At 44.0% G+C, this 23,142-nt stretch overlaps 1 protein-coding gene across 1 annotated transcript in view; it reads right to left on the bottom strand.

Annotated features, from left to right (window-relative positions):
- The window catches only part of LOC126341885 (regulator of G-protein signaling 11), a 1,532,239-nt gene that overhangs the window by 879,731 nt on the left and 629,366 nt on the right, over positions 1-23,142 (bottom strand). Inside the window, exon 3 of the mRNA XM_050001809.1 lies at positions 18,237-18,395. Coding sequence (XP_049857766.1) covers positions 18,237-18,293 — 57 coding nt within the window. The 5' untranslated portion in view covers positions 18,294-18,395. The remainder of the gene's footprint in view (positions 1-18,236; positions 18,396-23,142) is intronic.

Genomic DNA, 23,142 nt, shown 5'->3' with positions numbered 1-23,142 from the left:
GCCTCCGAACCCTACGTTCCGTGAAAAGTAATGGACGTCCAAGCATTTAGCGCCTAGTGGTAGGTTTCACTGTCCTTCTACCTCTTTCCTAAGATGCTCACTACAACAGCTATTAAACATTCGTCAGGCTTCGTCGATTTAAAGATACTCGTTCATAGACTCTACATAATGATAGTCTGCCCTTTGTCCAAGTCGCTTATCTCAATGTCTTCATATCTTCACTAGTGTGATTCCCCGACAATGCCTGCTCCGCTTACATACTTTTTCTACCGCATCACGTGTCCACACGCCGCCAGGCGGCATCCAAAATTGCAGTGGGCAGTGGTCATAACACTTTGGCTGATCATTATATGTTAAACTTGTGACCGTGTCGGTCAAATGTGTATGGCACTAGATTCCGATCCTCGAAGGCCCAGGTTAAATCTCTGGTCCATCTAGAGCAGTGCTCTACCCACTCAGCCTGCTGCCAAATTGAGTACTGGTGATCTTTCTCGAGGGATAAAAAGGTGACCGGGGTGATGTTGGGGTGCCACTCTCCCACTCCTGGTGCCACAGCGTAGAAAGGCTGTGGTTTACATGCAGTCAGACCAATTTCATTTTTTTTACTTTTTTGTGACACACACAGTTTTGTATTATTTTTACTTCTAAAATCGCAGAAGTACCCGGATAATACTACATTAGTCGGAGGCGACTTCAACCTACCTAGTATAGACTGGGATGTCTATGGATTCATTACAGGTGGTACAGACAAGCCGTCGTGTGAATTACTTTTGTACACATTATCCTAAAACTTTCCTGAGCAGCTAAATCGACAGCCAACGCGTAATGGAAATATTTTAGATCTGATAGCCACGAACAGACCAGACCTCATCGACGGTGTCAGTGTTGAGCCAGGGATTATTGATCATGATGTTGTCATTATGACTATGGTTACGAAAGCTAAAAAGTCGGTCAAGAAGGCTAGGAGAGTATTCTTACTAGAAAGAGCAGTTAATCAGTTGTTAGCATCCCACTTAGTAAATAAATCGACTTCATTTACTTCTGGTACGATGGATGTGGAAGAATTGTGGGCGAATTTTAAACACATTGCAAATCACGCGTTGGACAAGTATGTCCCGAAAAAGTGGGTTACGAACGGATAAGACCCACCGTGGTTTAACAGCGCAATTCGGAGAACGCTCAGGAAGCAAAGAGAGTTGCACTCGCGGTACAAGAAAGATCGGGAGAATGACAGGCAAAAGTTAGTAGAGATTCGTGCTGCTGTAAAAAGAGCGATGCGCGAAGCATTTAACCACAACTACCGTGATACCTTAGCAAAATATGTTTCTGAAAACCCAAGGAAATTCTGGTATTACGTAAAATCGATGAGCGGGTCGAAGGCTTCCATCCAGCCACTCACTGATCAGTGTGGCATGGCAACGGAAGACAGTTAAACGAAAGCTGAAATTTTAAATTTAGCATTTGAGAAATCTTTCACGCAGGAGGATCGTACAAACATATCGCCGTTTGAGTCTCGTACAGATTCCCGTATGGAGGACATAGTGATAGACATCCTTGGGGTCTGAAGCAGCTGAATCGGTTGGAAATAAATAAATCGCCAGGTCCTGATGGAATTCTAATTCGGTTTTACAGAGAGTACTCTACTGCATTGGCTCCTTACTTAGCTTGCATTTATCGCGAATCTCTTGCCCAACGTGTCCCAAGCGACTGGAAAAAAGCGCAAGTGACGCCTATATATAAGAAGGGTAGAAGGACGGATCCTCAAAATTACAGACCAATATCCTTAATATCGGTTTGTTGCAGGATTCTCGAACATATTCTCAGTTCGAATATAATGAATTTCCTTGATACAGAGAAGTTGCTGTCCATGCATCAGCACGGCTTTAGAAAGCATCTCTCCTGCTAAACGCAACTCGCCCTTTTTTCACATAATATCTTGCGAACCATGGATGAAGTGTATGAGACGGATGCCATATTCCATGACTTCCGGAAAGCGTATGACTTGGTGCCCCACTGCAGACTCCTAACTAAGGTAAGAGCATATGGGATTGGTTCCCAAATATGTGAATAGCTCGAAGACTTCTTAAGTAATAGAATGCAGAACGTTGTCCACGATGGTGAGTGTTCATCGGATGTGAGGGTATCATGTGGAGTGCCTCAGGGAAGTGTGATAGGTCCGCTCTTGTTTTCTATCCACATAAATGATCCTTTGGATAGGTTGGATAGCAATTTGCGGCTGTTTGCTGATGATGCTGTGGTGTACGGGAAGGTGTCGTCGTTGAGTGACTGTAGGAGGATACAAGATGACGGGGCAGCTAACTCTAAATATAGATAAATGTAAATTAATGCGGATGAATAGGAAAAACAATCCCGTAATGTTTGAATACTCCATTAGTAGTGTAGCGCTTGACACAGTCACGTCGATTAAATATTTGGGCGTAACATTGCAGAGCGATATGAAGTGGGACAAGCACGTAATGGCAGTTGTGGGGAAGGCGGATAGTCGTCTTCGGTTCATTGGCAGAATTTTCGGAAAATGTGGGTCATCCGTAAAGGAGACCGCTTATAAAACACTAGTACGACCTATTCTTGAGTACTGCTCGAGCGTTTGGGATCCCTACCAGGTAGGATAAAGGGAGGACATAGAAGCAATTCGGAGGCGGGCTGCTTGATTTATTACTGGTAGGTTTGATCATAACGCGAGTGTTACGGAAATGCTTCAGGAACTTGGGTGGGAGTCTCTAGAGGAAAGGAGACGTTCTTTTCGTGAATCGCTACTGAAGAAATTTAGAGAACCAGCATTTGAGGCTGACTGCAGTACAATTTTAATGCCGCCAACTTACATTCCGCGGAAAGACCACAAAGATAAGATGAGAGAGATTAGGGCTCGTACAGAGGCATACAGGCAGTTATTTTTCCCTCGTTCTGTTTGGGAGTGGAACAGGGAGAGAAGATGCTAGTTGTAATACGAGGTACCCTCCGCCACGCAGCGTATGGTGGATTGCGGAGTATGTATGTAGATGTAGATGCAGATGTAGAAAATTAAATTTTTATGGAACAGAGGGAATTTGTTGTTAAATATTAATGGAATGGCAAGGGGACTACTACCAGTATATCAGAGATTATTACGTGAAAATGGCGAGTAGCAGCTGCTGTGGAAGTGAACATTTACGTGCGGTGCAACACGGTATGAGGTTGAAAACTGATGTGGAGATGTGAACGTGGGCCATCACAGTGCTGGCACCTGCTATACATTAGAGCCTTTCAGACAAATGGCTAACATATTTGTGGCGCGTATTTGAAAACTCTTGACAGCCAACTCATTTGTGTTGGACACCTTCGATACTGAACATTATAATGCACGCCTCTGTAGCAGTTACTAACAAGGCCCATGTGACTGCAATCACGTTCTAGTTAAAAGTAGTGTCCGCCATTATCTCGTAGTCCAAACATGGAAAGTGATCGCTGAAAATGCCTTCATGGTCATCGTTAGATACACCGATAATGAGAAGCAAGTAGCAGTGACAGTGAAGACGGAAGTGGTTGCGGAACGTGCGAGCAAAATATTAAAAGGGTAGTTAGTCGATGGTGCGCAAATTATGTTATCAGCGATCAATACTGAGCGGAGTGGTATTCACCTATCTTCCCCAAGAAGAAGGAGGAAAGGGTAGACAGTAAATATCTGTTTGACGACGTTCATAAATGTGTTATTAGGCAGAAATTTACACAGTATTATCAACAGTAATTCGAAATACCCACTTCACGGCTTTTGCCCCGGGTAGACTGCTGCACAAACAGCGGAACCCTGAAAAAATATGTAGTTTTCATGACTTACATACCACTATGTGATCTTGTTTCATCGCCTGTCTCTTTTTAGTGATTATTTTATTCAGTGTCCTTGACATGTTTGCCTGGGCGGGAATTTTTGAGTTTTTATCGCTAGGAATGTGCGTTCTTGTTGTGACCTGAGATCCTGTTTGTAGCCTGGAGGTAGTCAGTACATGTGAATAAGGAGAAGCCACCAGCCAAAAGGGCCGCCTCTGTGGCCGAGCGGTTCTAGGCCATTCAATCCGGAACCACGCGGTTGCTACGGTCACAGGTTCGAATCCTGTCTCGGGCATGGAGGTGTGTGATGTCCTTAGGTAAGTTGGGATTAAGTAGTTCTAACTCTAAGGGACTCATGACCTCAGATGTTAATTCCCATAGTGCTTGGAGCCATTTGAATCTTTTTTTTTTTTTATTGAACCATCCACAGGTATCATCTACTGAAGTTGGACTGCGACCTGGCCCATGATTTTGTTGGTGGAGCCGACGCATGCCCTTGCATAGGACAGACAAAGCCATGGAGCCAATGCCATCCTCAGAGAGTAACTGAGCATTTTTGCCTTTTCTGTGCGTACAGCGAAGCTTTGGCACAGCTCTAGCAGCATGAGAAAATCGCTTGCTGTGGCTCCAAAATGTTGGTGTGTCCAATTCAATGAGCCACGCCTATTACTGTGTTTAGCACGAAGTGACTAACAAGTTGAAGAGATAGTGTTCCAGTCGAGTACCAACGTCGTGTTTGTATGTGTTGGAAGTTCCTGCATAGCCCCACCACCCTTACCCCCAGTTCTTTCGTAAAATAAGCGATATTTTCGTTGGTCACATAGGCCTTAACACTGACTACTTACCTCTGCGGAAAGTCTCCTTTACAAAAAAAAGAAAGAAAAAGGAAAAGAGGTCTGTTGAGAGTTTTGAACTACGATTCTAGGTGATTCGCCTCCTGGCTGCTGTGTGTTATTCATTGCCATACGGGAGCTGTGCTGCTTGATTGGTTGTAATTTGTGGCCTTTTACCTCGTTAACTCTGAATTCACGGGCTGCCCATATTAGGAGATCCTGTCGTGTTTTCTCCATATAGTCTTCCATATAATTTGATATCTCATTTTGTGGTTGCATTTGAAGAATTTTGCAAGACGTTAAGGAATGACACAGTTCTCAAACAATTAAGAGCAAACAAGTACCTGGTACTCTAACTTAAATTTCCAGATCGCAAAATTTCCAGATCCCACGGTATCCCACAACTTTGCCACGATTAGACAACTCACAAATTATAAATACGAGGGTTGGAACTTGGACAGTGGCAATTATTTATTCATAACCGATACAAAAGAGTTACATGTTTGCAACTGTTAGTGTCCTTCAAAGTAATTACCAGCGTTGTGTAGAACCCGTTACCAGCGATGTGGAAGGGAGAGTATACCGTTAGCAGAGCCTGTTCTGCTGATGGTGCGAATGGAGCGGTCTAAAGTTATGGTGATTCTCGTCTATGATTGTGATGGTGTTATACTAACGCATTACGTTCCTCCACGGCAGACCGTCAATGCACAGTATTACTGTTCATTTTTGGAGCATCACCTGCGACCAGCTTTGCGAAAGAAGCGGTGACACTTTCTGCGCAACCCACACATCATTTTCCACGACAATGCACGGGCGCATGCAGCGCAAGCAGTGGCTGCTGTTTTCGGTCGATGGGACTGGGAAGTACTGTACCATCCACCATACTCCCAGGACTTAAGTCCTTGTGATTTTGATTTGATTCCGAAGATGAAGGAATCACTTCGTGGCATTCGATTCAGAACTGTTCCAGAGATTCGACAGGCAGTAGACCGCTCCATTCGCGCCATCAACAGAACAGGCTCTGCTAACGGTATACTACGCCTTCCACATCGCTGGCAGTGGGGTCTACACAACACTGGTGAAGAACACTAACAGGTGCAAACTTGTACCTCTTTTGTATCGGTTGTGAATAAATAGTTCCCACTACGTAAGTTCCAACGCTAGTATAACCTGTTCTACTTCGAAGCCGTTGATCTCATCGTGAGGGTGTTTTCGCTGTGCACAGCTTTCAGTGTAATGGGTTTGGTTTCCGAAGGTGATACATAAATGAGTTAGCAAGTATGAACGAGATGAAGTAGTTTTAAAAAAGGCGCGATATTTTATATTATTACGAAAAAATAAAGCATCAGAATTAAAGTGAACAGTGGTGTATTTAAACGAAACTTGAATTCACACACAGTGGAATGAGAACAAATGTCGTCAAAATGGGCAAGTAGTATTGTCAACGAAATTACAGAGCACTTTCGCCCTGTCGTGTGTAAATGTAGCTCCACTAGTAAGAACACCGGAAAGTGTGTTGTTGCTGTTTCCCCATCTTGTCCCTTGGACGTAAATACGACGGTGTTGCCACCATGAGGTCTTCGTTGCTGTTTGTCGGAAAGTACTTCACGCCCCCTCCAGTCCCAGACGGGTTGAAAGTTCAAGTGCCTATGTTAACTATCAGTGTCATGAAAGCTATAATAAGACGTCAATCAAATTGGAAGAAACTGAAAAAAATACGCTTTCACGTTAAAATTTGGTTTTAAATCATTTTGAAACGAAATCTGTGCCTGTATGATTTAAAGGAAGTTGAAACTGCTCTAACAGTCCCTGGATGTACTACCTGTGCCTTATGGGCACAATATTTCGATGATCTGACATGTAATGATCAGATGAGATGCCGAGGATGGCGAAATGTATGAGCCCTGAAAAATTGTGCCTACAGAACGCTATGAATCAGTAGTAAATCAGTGAATTATTTGATCAACTGACACACCGAGAGGAACTGAAGAATCACGAAGCAAAAATGATCTGTCGCAAATGAATTAAAGCACTGACGTTTGAACATCACTTTGGATGAAGTGGTTCATACTTAAACGAAGACGGAAATGCATTTTTTTTAATCGAGTAGAGAATCGTTATCCAGTGGTTATAGAACGACGAAAAAATTTTATTTTTAAGGCTCCGGTAATTTAAATTAAATCGCATCCTGTCAATAGTCGAAATGGCAGAAATAGCACTAGTGCATGCATAAACATACATGATTCGTGAATTAAAGTTATGTAACTTAATTTGACGTTTTATTGCGTTAAGGCAGTTGTATACAGAACTGGACTGAAACAAACTGATGCTCTATCCCTACTTATCTTCAACTTTGTCATGGAAAAAGTAGTAAGAGAAACCGAACAAGCAAAAATTGGAAACATCATTGATAAACGACAAAATATATTCGCCTCCGCAGATGATAGTTTTAGTAGGAAAGAACAACGGTGACACTGAAAAGCTACTGAAGAAACTACGAAACCGATCTGAAAATAGGTTTAAAAATTAACACGTGATCATATAAAGGGTAAACATGGCTACAGAACAACGTGATGACCATCACTTAGAAAACTACACCTTCAAGAACATATCCACCTTCAAATACCTCCTTGAAAATATAAGTGATTGCAATAGAAGACAAGTTGAATATCAAAGTAAATTATTTTTCCTTCCTAAAACTTCTATCCTCCCAACTCTTGACAAGGAAAAGCAAGCTGATAATATAAAACACAATCATCAGGACAGTACTGCTGTATGGAGCATGCCCAAAAGAGAAGAGCGCCAAGCTCAGCCTTCGAGAATGAAGGGTAAAAAAATCTTTGGACCAACATTTGATCACGCAGCACAAAGATGGATTTGGAGATCCAATGAAAAACTAGTCACGCTTGCGGAGCAATCCTTGGTAGTGAACAGCGCCAAAGCGAGACGTTTGCAATGGGCTGTCAGAAGAGACCCTGGCAGAAGAGACCGTCAGATAACGACAAAAATGAAGAGGTAAGGCTCAAGACACTTTGGACGGCCAGGAACCAGATGACAAGATGAGGAAACCTCAAACTCCAGAACATTGGAAATCAGTGAATGGAAGAAAACGACGCAAGACAAGAACAACTTGGGGGAGATGCTGGAAGCGGGAACGTCAAGGTCAAAAGAAGACATTGGAATGAGTGAGTGTGTGAGTGAGTGAGTGAAATACAGATGTTATCAAGCGTCCGAAATACCAAAGAGTTGATTTATTTCACAAAGACGAAGTTTACTGACAAGAGAACTCTCCATACTGTAAATCACGGATTTTGATGCGCTTCAAATATGTTGTACAGGCACTTACCCGGAGTATCTGGCAATCCGGTTCTTTTTCTTTTTTTTTAGAAAATTTTGAGAAAATCTATTTTGAAGTTCATTGCGTGCTTTGTATATCTTGAATAGTACCCGCGAATGTAATTTTATCGAATCTTCCCTAGAAACGACCTCCCTATTGTCTTTCATCAAGTCTGGAGCATTCTGAACAATTTTCGTGAAGATTTTCACTTGTCGCTAAAAATAAGCATCACAGGGCTGGCAATAAGGAGAGCACTTTGGTAGGACCACTTTTAGGGTATAGGTGCTCGCTTTCCTTTCATCTGTGAATACCGTATAAAGTTGAATCGGTCTGCCCTCCCAACGAATTGATAACGTACAAAAAACTTTTGTGCCCCACGTACGGAAGAATTACAGAACGCAGTTTCGTGAACTTCCCGCATTTCGTGCAGGACACGACTACATTTTTGTATTTCGCAGTTAATTCATGTACTCTTTTTTGAACGTTAGAATCAATTTTCCGGGCGGTTCTTGCATACATAAAAAAATATGGGAGCAGGACTCTAACACGGTGCCTCCAACAGGTAGCCGTGAATCTTTACCACTGCGCTACGCTGACTTACTGGGAATACATGTAATGTCATGAGTATGCTGTGGTGTCACCGCCAGACACCACACTCGCTAGGTGGTAGCCTTTAAATCGGCCGCGGTCCGGTAGTATACGTCGGACCCGCGTGTCGCCACTATCAGTGATTGCAGACCGAGCGCCGCCACACGGCAGGTCTAGAGAGACTTCCTAGCACTCGCCCCAGTTGTACAACCGACTTTGCTAGCGATGGTTCACTGACAAAATACGCTCTCATTTGCCGAGACGATAGTTTAGCATAGCCTTCAGTTACGTCATTTGCTACGACCTAGCAAGGCGCCATTATCAGTTACTATTGATATTGTGAATCATGTACCGTCAAGAGCGACGTTCATCATTAATGGATTAAAGTTAAGTATTCCACCAGCTACGTCCGTTTTTCTAAATTCTAATTTCCTGGTCCTGTTCCAGACCTCACGCTAGCCTGCGTGAGCTAAAACGCGTGCCTTTCGGCCTCCTCTAGTAACACTGTGTTGGCTCTCCTGCCAACCACAACATATACAAAGTGCGCAATGACCTTCAAAATCAATTTTCTCAAAAACCAGGGCCAGTCGCTAAAAACTCGGGTAGCCTAGTACTCAGGGGAAGGGCCTGTACAACATATTTGAAGCCCATCAAAATCCGTGATTTACAGTATGGAGGGTCCCCTTCTGAGTAAAATGTAATTCTCGTAATACCTCCGCTGAGCGTTGAATCTTTATTTCGGGCACCTCCAGTAGACCAGAGGCCAGGGTGTTTTGTTTGTGCTGTCGGCAACGAGGCTGCAGGTTACAAGACGTCGCTACTCTCGGGGAAAGCATCGCACAGAAATGACGCCTGCGTCGCCGCCCGCCACCAAATAAACCACTGCGAAAAACACCGACAGACAATAGCCCTGGCAGACGAGGACGCGCCGAGCAAACAAAGCTTTCTGTTCCACAGGCCGGCGCCATCAGGCAGCGAGGGCAGAAGCACTAATATGTAGCAGGCGGCCAGGACGAAAATATTTTCACTATGTCTACAGGTTGTTGAGACGGGGATAGTGTGGATCAAAATAAGACCCCCCCCCCCCCCTTTTCCCCTTTTTCCCCCCGAAGGGGGCTGGGTTGGCAGCAGCTTAGTTCGCCGCTCTTCAGCCTACAGAATTTTTAAAACAGAAGAAGGAGATAATAAACAATAAAAGCAGGCGATAAGAACGGAGACTTAAATTGTAAAATGGCGGGAAATTGTGGAAGTTAAAATATAAAATAAAGGCTTGGCGATGCTAATAAAACACACAGGAAGCAGACAGGTAAAACAGTAGACAGACAGTTAAAAAAAAAAACACGGCGACAGTCTCGTCTCTGTTCGCAAGAGATATAAAAACACACCCAGTGACAGTATGATTTCTGTTCGCAAAACTTCGGAAAAGACGCACAAGAACACTCACTTAAAAGACTGCACTAAAAAGTTGGCATGGAGATGACACACCACATATGGAGATGACACACCACAGTCAAGGGCAGATGGCGGGGGAACTGGACAGATGAGCGTAAGAAAAGGGGGAAGGAGAGGAGGGGGGGAGGAGGAGCCGAAAGAGGGAGAGGACTCATAAGGGGGGGGGGGGGAGCAGGGCCGACGCGAGAGGGAATGGGGAAAGGCAGAGGAGGGGAATGCAAGGACTCAGGCGAGAGAAGGGAGGCAGAGACAGGGAAGGTGGGGAAATAACAGGATAGAAGGGGGGGAGAGGGAGCCTGGGAAAAGGACAGACGAAGGGAGGGGTAAAATAAGGAAAAATGTTCAGTAAATATGGGACGTAACACGGATTTCTTAAGAACTATAAACACTTTCTCAACTTTGCTACTATGAGACACAACTTGTCTATTGCAGAATTTTTGCTATTACGAACGATCTGTAAAGTGAAGTAAACTAATGGAGGCAACCTCCTCTGGTAATGTCCATGAATATAGAATTCAGTAAACATCAGTTAATTATATATGACTGCATGGTGTCTACCAGGTGTACAAATATGAAACCGGAATTTCCCTACAGATGGTGCTAGCCGTCAGTGCAGGGCCCGTGAGACAGCGTCTGCAGCGCCATCTGATTCCTGTAACGGCTGACGACGAATGTCAACACACAGAAACCCAAGTTCCATACACAAGTATCTGTTTCAAGCCCGTAAACATGGCGAGTTTTGTGCCTACAAACTACGATTTGCGGACAGCATTGGTTTTCTGTTATCATTTGAAGAAAACTGCTGCAGAATCGCACTGAATGCTTATCGAAGCTTTTGGCGAACGTGCTCTTGAGAAAACACAGTGTGTCGAGTGGTTCAAAAATACAAAAGTGGTGATTTTGACGTGAGAAACGACGAGCCGAGCACGGGAAACCACCGAAAAAGTTCGAAGACAACGAATGCAGACTTTATTGGATGAAGATGATACTCAGACTCAACAGGAACTCGCGGAACAATTGAATGTGACGCAGAAAGCCATTTCTTTTCGATTGAAAGCTAAGGCAAAGGCGCAGGGCAGAAAGTGGGAAAATCAGTTCCACATGAACTGAATGAAAGACGGCAAGCAAATCGATGGACCACTTATGAAATGCTGCTCGCAAGATACAAAAGAAAGTCGTTTCTCCATCGGATAGTTACTTCTAATGAAAAATATATATAATTTGAGAATCCTAAGCGTCGTAAATCACGGGTGAATCCAGACAAACTATCGACATCCACTGCAAGACCAAATCGCTTTGCAAAGAACACAATGCTCTGTGTTTGGTGTTATCAGAAAGGTGTCATCTATTATCAGTTGCTAAAACCTGATGAAAGCGTTAACACTGATCCCTGCCAACAGAAAATGAGCGATTTAAATCAAACATTGCGTGAAAACTGACCGGAATGTGGGCAAAGGTAACACAAAGTCATGTTGCTCCTGATAACGTCCTGTCAAACAGCAAACCGGGTCAGGGGAACGATCGAGGCGTTCAATTGGGAAAGACTATGGCATACAGCTTATTCTCCATACTTGGCTCCGTCCGATTATCATCTGTTTGCATCACTGGGACACGCACTCGCTGAACAACGCTTAAATTCGAATGAAGATGTACGAAAAAGGCTCGCTGACTAGTTCGCTTCAAAAGAAGAACAGTGTTTTGGCGTGGCATTCATAGCCTGCCGGAGAGGTGGGAGAAATGTATAAATAACAAATCAGGGAACCCATCAGCAATGAAATCACGCACTTCCACTTGTCGCGAGACTCTACTGTGCTAGGCCTGTATGACGATACACGGCCACACTAGACTCACTGCGAACCACATCTGTGCAAAGCTTTATCCGATTTTCCACTGTGGCTTTCAGTTCGCATGCGACGAGGCCTTAGAAACAAATAGCCCTCGTACATGCAATTATTTTATGAATATATAGACAAAGGCGACTGGGATGCAGTAAATTTGTTGTCAAAAGAATTTCAAAAATGTATATGAATGGTGGGCTCCATGTGGTTCCCAAGTAGTGCAGTGACCGTAAACCATAAAATTACCAAATATGCAGCAACGAGTCGCAAAATCATGTTTTATTTAATTACAATGAAATGAACACCTTTAGCTGCTTACTGGCATTGACATACGTCAACGAGGACAGATGAAAATGTTTGCGCCGACCGGGATTCGAAACCAGGATCTCCTGCTTACATGGCAGGCTCTCTATCCACTTTTTTTATCGTTGTGTTTGGTCGTTGCGGACGTCGCAAGACATCCTGTTCAAGTTTGGCGGTTGATCCTTCCACTCAGTTTTTTATTACAGAGGCCAACCGGCTCTCTGACCGAACACGCTGAGCTACCGTGCGGCATCCATCTCAGCCACCGAGGACACAGAGGATAGCGCTACTGCAGGGATTTATCTCTGGCACGCCTCCCACGAAACCCACATTCTCAACGTATTGTCCCGCACTACATTCGTAGTGCCCCCGCCCATTATACTCATTACTCGCGGCGCGTTTCCGATTCCCGTAAGAGTTCGGGTTTGTGCATTCGCACAGAAGAAGAAGATGGTCAAGTGGCCGGTGAGCCTTAACTATATATAGACTAAGATGGTATCTGTTCTTTCGAACATGTCCGAAAGAACAGTCCGAAAGAACAGATACCATCTTAGTATATACATGTTTTATTTATTCAGTTGAAATCGATTTGCAAAAGTGAATAAATAAAACATGATTTTGCGACTTGTTGCTGAATATTTGGTAATTTTAAAAATATATATGTTTATATGGGTATATATAAACACTCTCTCCTTCTTGTGCTTCACACCTTACTACGTTGTATATCAACAATTATTTTCGTTTAGCACATTTAATTGCCCGATCGCTTAGGCTAGCAGGCAACCCTTGTCAGGGAACGGTCACCAGGCGGTAACAGCGTCACACCCTTACTTCTGGAATCAACCACTAGATGGCACTCCGTTCTGTGAAATATATGGCAACATCGGCCGAACGCGTCCAGCTTTCCACTATTTGGCGTTTTGTGAAGTACAGCTGTTTCTGACATACCGGTGGTAGAGGATGGAGTCGTCATACCGAGGACCTACGAGTATATTAACTGTGGAAGGTGTAGACGAACAAATCCTGAACTAAAAACGTTCAGATTTCCCATCAAAGATAAAGAAAGCTTACGCGAGTGGATTTTAAATTCAGGTAAATCAATAAATTAGTTACGAGTAAGAATTAATAAAGATCCAGCATTCGGTCATATTTAAATTTTGTCGATGTTATATTCGATATAACGTGGCAGCCCTTCCTGTACAAGAATTATATCATATAATTTTTAAATGAAATCTTTGCTGCGATTTGGATTTTTTAAAACTGTTTATTCACTTCACCATCGTAATTTTGGGTGTAGAGACATTTTTGTGTGCAAAGTGAAAACTGAAACCAATATAACATATGGATAACAAAATGCAAAGCATAGTGTGGTAACATTTGGTAAACAATTTAAGAAGCATTACCTTGCACGACCTTCCCCTTGGTACTTGAAAATGACTCTAGAGCAGAAATCGCAACAATGAAATGAATGAATAATAGTCGTCATCTAACTGCTAGATCATCGGTCCCTCTAAATCCTGGTATATACTAGAGCGAACGAAGTGAACGAGTGTAAAACCTCGTTTACACTGCTGCAAACGAGTATTCATAGATAATTCTCCAATGTTCACTGCCATTCGTTTTTACTTGTGAACAAGCGTTTATGCTGGAATGAAGGGAGGAGAATAGAAGAGAACGAGCATAACATGGAAACTATAGACGCTGCCTATTTTAATTGTTTTTATCTGTGCGCTAATAATCCTCACACAGCTTTCACTTGAAAACAATACTACTTATAATAACAGGTCTGCGCGAGTTTGGATATCCCCAGTAATAACTGTGTTGCAGATAAAAGCGTACGTCTGTTGCGAATATTTGCAGGTTATCTTTTAGCTGTACAAAGTAAATTTTTAACATAAATATGGTTTGCCGTCTGTGTCTCTTCAAAGTTGACACCGCCAAAATATGCTCGAAAAACACGCTTTCACTTGTATATTACCGCGTTTGCAGCCCCCTTTCAACAACAATCCAAAATTCATCGTTTTGTGCCACTCTTATATCATTTACGATAAGTTACATGCAAAGTAAAAGAATTTAAATTTGAAATGACTGTCACTGAAATATGTCCAGTCTTAATTCGCATCATAACCGAGTGCGCATTTTGAGAACTTTCTAGTGTTAACCTTCACGTGGAGATCTTTTTTACCACCATAATCCGTATCAGGAGAGCTGTATAGCAAAGAGGAAACAGACGACATGGAAGGCGAGTGTAAAACCCTTGCGACTGCAATACAGTCTGCATTTAAACAGTAACTCGCGAGAAATGTTTGTGTTACTTTTCGTTTATTTCTTTTCGCATATGATTGTGAGAAATAAACTTGGTTTGTAGAATTACAGCAGCTAATCTACATTGTTAGATTGAAAACTCGTAAAAAACCACAGCCGATCATGAGCTACAGTCAACAGTGTGACGAATGCATTTCGCGCGCAGCGCTCTAGCCGAACGCAAATCAGCGTCATTCATGTCAACGAAGATACAGCGTTGCCAATTCCGCAACATGGACAGGTCAGTTAGCATTGTAGCGTCGCCTGTGCCATCTGTTGACCGACAGGAAAACTATTTTTACGGTTGCCTGTTCCGCCGTAAGGACGGTTAATCTGTTTCTTACGTGATGTGGGATTTAATGTTCTACTCACGTATTTCGGTTTATCATTGTCGCTCTCGTCCTACACACAAGCGCACACACACACACACACACAAAATTTTTATACACACACGCACACGCACGCACGCACATGTCGTAGAATAAAATATTTTTATGTTAATATAGTTAAGTTACATATGTAAGCCGAGCCTTTGATCGGATTCACACAAGCGTAATTATCTGCGATTGTAGCGGAAACCACATTTCCGTTACCCATGTTCAGCAACAAGCACAATTCCTCGAAAACGTTTATCGCAAAAAGCGCTTCTAAATACGACATTCCCGATCCGTGTTACCTGCATTTCTGTGACGGGAGTGAGTGGCTGTTACTCTGAAAACACTGTTGAGGCTAATGCATCTCCATTCCGGTGAAAACTGGCTTTCATCAGCGAGAGTGCTGCCAATTCTGAAATTTGACATCGAGCGCGAGTGAACAGTTGGGCGAGTAACAAGGCTCGTTCAGTTGTGAAGCCTTGTATCCTCGAATCATGCGAAATGAGTATTTTCTGTGAGCTCTAAAGAAGAGATAACGCCAACTAACTTTGAAATCAGCTGTGAAGCTGTTCTCAGTGGATTCAAACATGATCCATGATTGTTCATTTAGTGGGATCTTAAGCATAAGGAATGTACTAGAACGGTGCTTCCATTCCCTCTCATTACTAAACTCCGTCCGAAGGCCAAACGGGACTGACCGGCCGCCGTGTCATCCTCAGCCCACAGGCGTCACTGGATGCGGATGTGGAGGGGCATGTGGTCAGCACACTACTCTCATCATTGGGGACCTGTTGAAAATGTGTGCCCCGACCGGGACTCGAACCTGGGATCTCCTGCTAACGTAGCAGACGCTCTACCCATCTTTTTTTATTAATCTCATTTTGTTCGTGTTTGTTCGTTGTATCTGCTTGGGGCGGACGTCGCAGGACACCCGTTTCAGTTCGTCGTTGATCCATTAACTCATTTTTTTTTTTTTTTATTCCAGAGGGCAGCTAACTCTCTGACCGAACACGCTGAGTTGCCGTGCCGGCATCCATCTGAGCCACCGAGGGCACAGAGGATAGTGCGCCTGCAGGGACTTATCCCTTTGCACGCTCTCCAGTGATGTATATCAACGCTTGTTTGCAGATAAGGTGTCGATTTAATTATCATTTCAGTCTAGAGAAGCAGCACGGTCATCAGTGGTATCTATTCTTACCTGAACAGATACTACCTTCATATATCTTACGAACTATCTGAACAAATCGAGCACGCTCGTCATATCGTATCCCAGACAGTATTTGCCACCTGTACGATCGACAGTATTCCAGAGTAAGCACCTGCACTGCCGCTGTGGAAACTACACCATATACTAATAGGTTGTTTCAGTCGTAGTCGATACCTGGAACTTCAGAAACACTCGCATTATTGGTCTATAAATGTAATAATTTCATATACTCCACTTGAAATCTTGCAACAATAACTCTTGGGTGAATTAGAAGGGAGAGCACTTTCTCTCTCTCTCTCTCTCTCTCTCTCTCTCTCTCTCTCTCCGTCTCTCTCTCTTTCTTTCTCTCTCTTTTTCTCTTTGTCTGGCAGTTAGTTGAATGCGCAAGAAATTCTGGAAGCTTAAGAGGAAGAAATTGTTCAAGAGCTCACCTCGCCTTCTCTTTTTCTTTTTAAGGATAAATAATACTTTATTTGATCATTATTTTAAAATCTGTAATACACTCCTGGAAATGGAAAAAAGAACACATTGACACCGGTGTGTCAGACCCACCATACTTGCTCCGGACACTGCGAGAGGGCTGTACAAGCAATGATCACACGCAAGGCACAGCGAACACACCAGGAACCGCGGTGTTGGCCGTCGAATGGCGCTAGCTGCGCAGCATTTGTGCACCGCCGCCGTCAGTGTCAGCCAGTTTGTCGTGGCATACGGAGCTCCATCGCAGTCTTTAACACTGGTAGCATGCCGCGACAGCGTGGACGTGAACCGTATGTGCAGTTGACGGACTTTGAGCGAGGGCGTATAGTGGGCATGCGGGAGGCCGGGTGGACGTACCGCCGAATTACTCAACACGTGGGGCGTGAGGTCTCCACAGTACATCGATGTTGTCGCCAGTGGTCGGCGGAAGGTGCACGTGCCCGTCGACCTGGGACCGGACCGCAGCGACGCACGGATGCACGCCAAGACCGTAGGATCCTACGCAGTGCCGTAGGGGACCGCACCGCCACTTCCCAGCAAATTAGGGACACTGTTGCTCCTGGGGTATCGGCGAGGACCATTCCCAACCGTCTTCCGCTCACGCCCCAACATCGTGCAGCCCGCCTCCAGTGGTGTCGCGACAGGCGTGAATGGAGGGACGAATGGAGACGTGTCGTCTTCAGCGATGAGAGTCGCTTCTGCCTTGGTGCCAATGATGGTCGTATGCGTGTTTGGCGCCGTGCAGGTGATCGCCACAATCAGGACTGCATACGACCAAGGCACACAGGGCCAACACCCAGCATCATGGTGTGGGGAGCGATCTCCAACACTGGCCGTACACCTCTGGTGATCGTCGAGGGGACACTGAATAGTGCACGGTACATCCAAACCGTCATCGAACCCATCGTTCTACCATTCCTAGACCGGCAAGGGAACTTGCTGTTCCAACAGGACAACGCACGTCCGCATGTATCCCGTGCCACCCAACGTGCTCTAGAAGGTGTAAGTCAACTACCCTGGCCAGCAAGATCTCCGGATCTGTCCCCCATTGAGCATGTTTGGGACTGGATGATGCGTCGTCTCACGCGGTCTGCACGTCCAGCACGAACGCTGGTTCAACTGAGGCGCCAGGTGGAAATGGCATGGCAAGCCGTTCCACAGGACTACATCCAGCATCTCTACGATCGTCTCCATGGGAGAATAGCAGCCTGCATTGCTGCGAAAGGTGGATATACACTGTACTAGTGCCGACATTGTGCATGCTCTGTTGCCTGTGTCTATGTGCCTGTGGTTCTGTCAGTGTGATCATGTGATGTATCTGACCCCAGGAATGTGTCAATAAAGTTTCCCCTTCCTGGGACAATGAATTCACGGTGTTCTTATTTCAGTTTCCAGGAGTGTATATGAATGAAATCAAGTAAATATGGAAAATAAATGTTAAAGCTTGCCATCTCTTTGAATGTGTTACTCATTAAGATATATCAGTTACATAGGTGCCAGGGAAGTTTTAAAAAAGGCATAAATGGCTGGTTTTGTAGGCCAAAATTCTTCAGAGTAGTAGATGGAAAGAGGCTTACTTAACGAGGCAAGTCGTTGGCATCAACAACATGACAAATGTACTACGTATTTGCCTGTTTAGACGACATTAGAAACATATGTATACTGGCTGAGCCAGCAGAGGGCGGTGAGACTGACCTTGTCGAAGGCCAGAGGGCGGTGTCCGCGGTCGCGGTCGCGGTCGGGCGGTTCCATGCCGATGCCGCAGCGGGGGTGCCGGAGCCGTGGGGGCGCCTCTAGCCGAGCTCCATGGGGCTCTGCGACCGCCCCATCGCGCCAGTCACCCGCGCACGAGCACTGCAACACGGGACGGCCGGGTCAGGCGCCGCCGACGGCACGCAGTGCGACGAGTACTGGGGTGAAGCAAACCAAACAGAGACACTAGCTGCACTGAAACAAGCCACTGGGGAAAGTTCAAAGTTGTACCGGACTGACACTCGAAACGGAACCTACTGCCTCTAATGTGCGGGTCCCTTAACCGCTTCGGCTATCCGGACACAATCCGTAACCGGCTCAAAGTTTCAAATTACCCACACATTACTGACCTACTATTTCTGCCCATTACCCTCAATACTCAGAGCACATTAGTGATTCCCATGCGAGATCGGGCATATGTATGCATCTGCACAGAAAGGATGGCCTTTTCTTTATATATTTATGATGTCTGTTCTTTCGGAAACCGATCCCTTCTGTGCAGATGCACGCACATTCTCGACCTCATATGGGAATCAGTGATATTCTGCGAGTATTAAAGGTTATTGGCAGGGGCACTACATGATTAGAGTGTGGATAAGTTGGAAATTTGAATCGGTCAGGGCAACTGCTCATGAGAATCGGTAAATCCAGGTTCGAGTTCTGTTTCAGCATAAATTTTCAATTTTCACCATTGACTTGTTTCAATGCCCGTTGGCAGCTAATGTTTGTGTTTCGTTTGATTCATTTCACATAATTTCTGCAAGATCACCATAAAGTGTCTGCTATTTCAGAAGTGCCTGAAAGTAGAGACACGATATGTGTACATACTAAAGTTCAAATAAACAATAGACAACATCAGTTCAATATACAACTTCAAATATACAATATAGGCTTTCACAGCCCGAATTTGCGATACTACTGATACTTGATTTATGGGCATAAGGCCTTAGTCCAAAACATAATTCAAAGCCTAAAATTTCTCTTCTATTGCTGGTCTGGGGGTAGCGTCTATGATTCATAATGAAAACGTTTCGGTCCCGGGTTCGATCCCCGCCACTGCCTAAATTTTGATAATCATTGCAATCAGCATTGGCGGCCGAAGACTTCCGGCATAAGAAGTCAGCCTCATTCTGCCAACGGCCTTGTCCAAGAGGGCGGAGGAGCGGATAGAGGTTCAGGGCACTCTCTTGTCCTAGGGGTGGGAAATTGCGCCTAAAGGCGGAAGAATCAGCAATGATCAACGACATGAGGATGCAGAAGGCAATGGAAACCACTGCATTAAAGACATGTAACGTGTATCCACAGGACATGTGGCCTGTAGTTGAAGAAGTGTCATGATGATGTCTACATTGGCAAAAGATTCCGGGATAGTCCCCCATTCGGATCTCCGGGAGGGGACTGCCAAGGGGGAGGTTACCATGAGAAAAAGATTGAATAATCAACGAAAGGATTATGTTCTACGAGTCGGGGCGTGGAATGTCAGAAGCTTGAACGTGGTAGGGAAACTAGAAAATCTGAAAAGGGAAATGCATAGGCTCAATCTAGATATAGTAGGGGTCAGTGAAGTGAAGTGGAAGGAAAACAAGGATTTCTGGTCAGATGAGTACCGGGTAATATCAACAGCAGCAGAAAATGGTATAACAGGTGTAGGATTCGTTATGAATAGGAAGGTAGGGCAGAGGGTGTGTAACAGTGAACAGTTCAGTGACCGGGTTGTTTTAATCAGAATCGACTGCAGACCAACACCGACAACGATAGTTCAGGTAGACATGCCGACGTCGCAAGCTGAAGATGAACAGATAGAGAAAGTGTATGAGGATATTGAAAGAGTAATGCAGTATGTAAATGGGGACGAAAATCAAATAGTCAGGGGCGACTGCAATGCAGTTGTAGGGGAAGGAGTAGAAGAAAAGGTTACAGGAGAATATGGGCTTGGGACAAGGAATGAAACAGGAGTAAGACTATTTGAGTTCTGTAACAAGTTTCAGCTAGTAATAGCGAATACCCTGTTCAAGAATCACAAGAGGAGGAGGTATACTTGGAAAAGGCCGGGAGATAGGGGAAGATTTCAATTAGATTACATCATGGTCAGACAGAGAATCCGAAATCAGATACTGGTTTGTAAGGCGTACCAAAGAGCAGATATAGACTCAGATCACAATATAGTAGTGATGAAGAGTAGGATGAAGTTCAAGACATTAGTCAGGAAGAATCAATAAGCAAAGAAGTGGGATACGGAAGTTCTAAGGAATGACGAGATACGTTTGAAGATCTCTAACGCTATAGATACAGCAATAAGGAATAGCGCAGTAGGCAGCACAGTTGAAGAGGAATGGACATCTCTAAAAAAGGCCATCACAGAAGTTGGGAAGGAAAACATAGGTACAAAGAAGGTAGATGCGAAGAAGCCATGGGTAACAGAAGAAATAATTCAGTTGATTGATGAAAGGAGGAAGTACAAACATGTTCCGTGAAAATCATGAATACAGAAATACAAGTCGCTGAGGAATGAAATAAATAGGAAGTGGCAAAAAAACGACTATTCAGGTTGGTGTGTAGAATATATGAGCCTGGCGACATACCATCTGACTTTCGGAAAAGCATCATCCACACAATTCCGAAGGCGACAAGAGCTGACAAGTGCGAGAATTATCGCACAATCAGCTTAACAGCTCATGCATCGAAGCTGCTTACAAGAATAATATACAGAAGAATGGATAAGAAAATTGGGAATGCGCTAGGTAACGATCAGTTTGGCTTTAGGAAAAGTAAAGGCACGAGAGAGGCAATTCTGACGTTACTGCTAATAATGGAACCAAGGTTAAAAAAAAATCAAGACCCGTTCATAGGATTTGTCGACCTGGAAAACCTCTTCATCTCAGAGTAGCACTTGCAACCTACGTCCTCAATTATTTGCTTGACGTATTCCAATCTCTGTCTTTCTCTACAGTTTTTGCCCTCTACAGCTCCCTCTAGTACCATGGAAGCCATTCCCTCAAGTCTTAGCAGATGTCCTATCATCCTGTCCCTACTCCTTATCAGTGTTTTCCACATATTCCTTTCCTCTCCGATTCTGCGTAGAACCTCCTCATTCCTTACCTTATCAGTCCACCTAATTTTCAACATTCGTCTATATCACCACATCTCAAATGCTTTGATTCTCTTCTGTTCCGGTTTTCCCACAGTCCATGTGTCAAATTAAGGCTGGTATTTGATATTAGTAGACTTCTCTTGGCCAGAAATGCCTTTTTTGCCATAGCGAGTCTGCTTTTGATATCTTCCTTGCTCCGTCCGTCATTGATTATTTTACTGCCTAGGTAGCAGAATTCCTTAACTTCATTGACTTCGTGACCATCAATCCTGATGTTAAGTTTCTCGCTGTTCTCATTTCTACTACTTCTCATTACCTTCGTCTTTATCCGATTTACTCTCATACCATACTGTGTACTCATTAGACTGTTCATTCCGTTCAGCAGATCATTTAATTCTTCTTCACTTTCACTCAGGATAGCAATGGCACCAGCGAATCGTATCATTGATATCCTTTCACCTTGTATTTTAATTCCATTCCTGACCCTTTCTTTTATTTCCATCATTGCTTCCTCGATGTACAGATTGAAGAGTAGGGGCGAAAGGCTACAGCCTTGTCTTACTCCCTTCTTAATACAAGCACTTCGTTCTTGATCGTCCACTCTTATTATTCCCTCTTGGTTGTTGTACATATTGTATATGACCCGTCTCTCCCTATAGCTTACCCCTACTTTTTTCAGAATTTTGAACAGCTTGCACCATTTTATATTGTCGAACGCTTTTTCCAGGTCGACAAATCCTATGAACGTGTCTTGATTTTTCTTTAGCCTTGCTTCCATTATTAGCTGTAACGTCAGAATTGCCTCTCTCGTGCCTTTACTTTTCCTAAAGCCAAACTGATCGTCACCTAGCGCATTCGCAATTTTCTTATCCATTCTTCTGTATATTATTCTTGTAAGCAGCTTCGATGCATGAACTGTTAAGCTGATTGTGCGATAATTCTCGCACTTGTCAGCTCTTGCCGCCTTCGGAATTGTGTGGATGATGATTTTAGAATTTCTGATGGAATGTTATCTATCCCTTCTGCCTTATTTGACCGTAAGTCCTCCAAAGCTCTTTTAAATTCCGATTCTAATACTGGATCCCCTATCTCTTCTAAATCGACTCCTGTTTCTTCTTCTATCACATCAGACAAATCTTCACCCTCATAGAGGCTTTCAATGTGCTCTTTCCACCTATCTGCTCTCTCTCCTCTGCATTTAACAGTGGAATTCCCGTTGCACTCTTAATGTTACCACCGTTGCTTTTAATGTCACCAAAGGTTGTTTTGACTTTCCTGTATGCTGAGTCTGTCCTTCCGACAATCATATCTTTTTCGATGTCTTCACATTTTTCCTGCAGCCATTGCATCTTAGCTTCCTTGCACTTCCTATTTATTTCATTCCTCAGCGACTTGTATTTCTGTATTCCTGATTTTCCCGGAATATGTTTGTATTTCCTCCTTTCATCAATCAAGTATTTCTTCTGTTACCCATGGCTTCTTCGCATCTACCTTCTTTGTACCTATGTTTTTCTTCCCAACTTCTGTGATGGCCCTTTTTAGAGACGTCCATTCCTCTTCAACTGTGTTGCCTACTCCGCTCTTCCTTATTGCTGTATCTATAGCGTTAGAGAACTTCAAACGTATCTCGTCATTCCTTAGAACTTCCGTATCCCACTTCTTAGCGTATTTATTCTTTTTTACTAATGTCTTGAACTTCAGCTTACTCTCCATCACTACCATATTGTGATCTGAGTCTATATCTGCTCCTGGGTACGC

Source organism: Schistocerca gregaria, chromosome 1 (assembly GCF_023897955.1).
Source record: "Schistocerca gregaria isolate iqSchGreg1 chromosome 1, iqSchGreg1.2, whole genome shotgun sequence".
Classification (NCBI taxonomy): Eukaryota; Metazoa; Arthropoda; class Insecta; order Orthoptera; family Acrididae; genus Schistocerca; species Schistocerca gregaria.
Note: the sequence above shows the minus strand (reverse complement) of the source record. Positions and strands in the feature narration are given on the sequence as shown.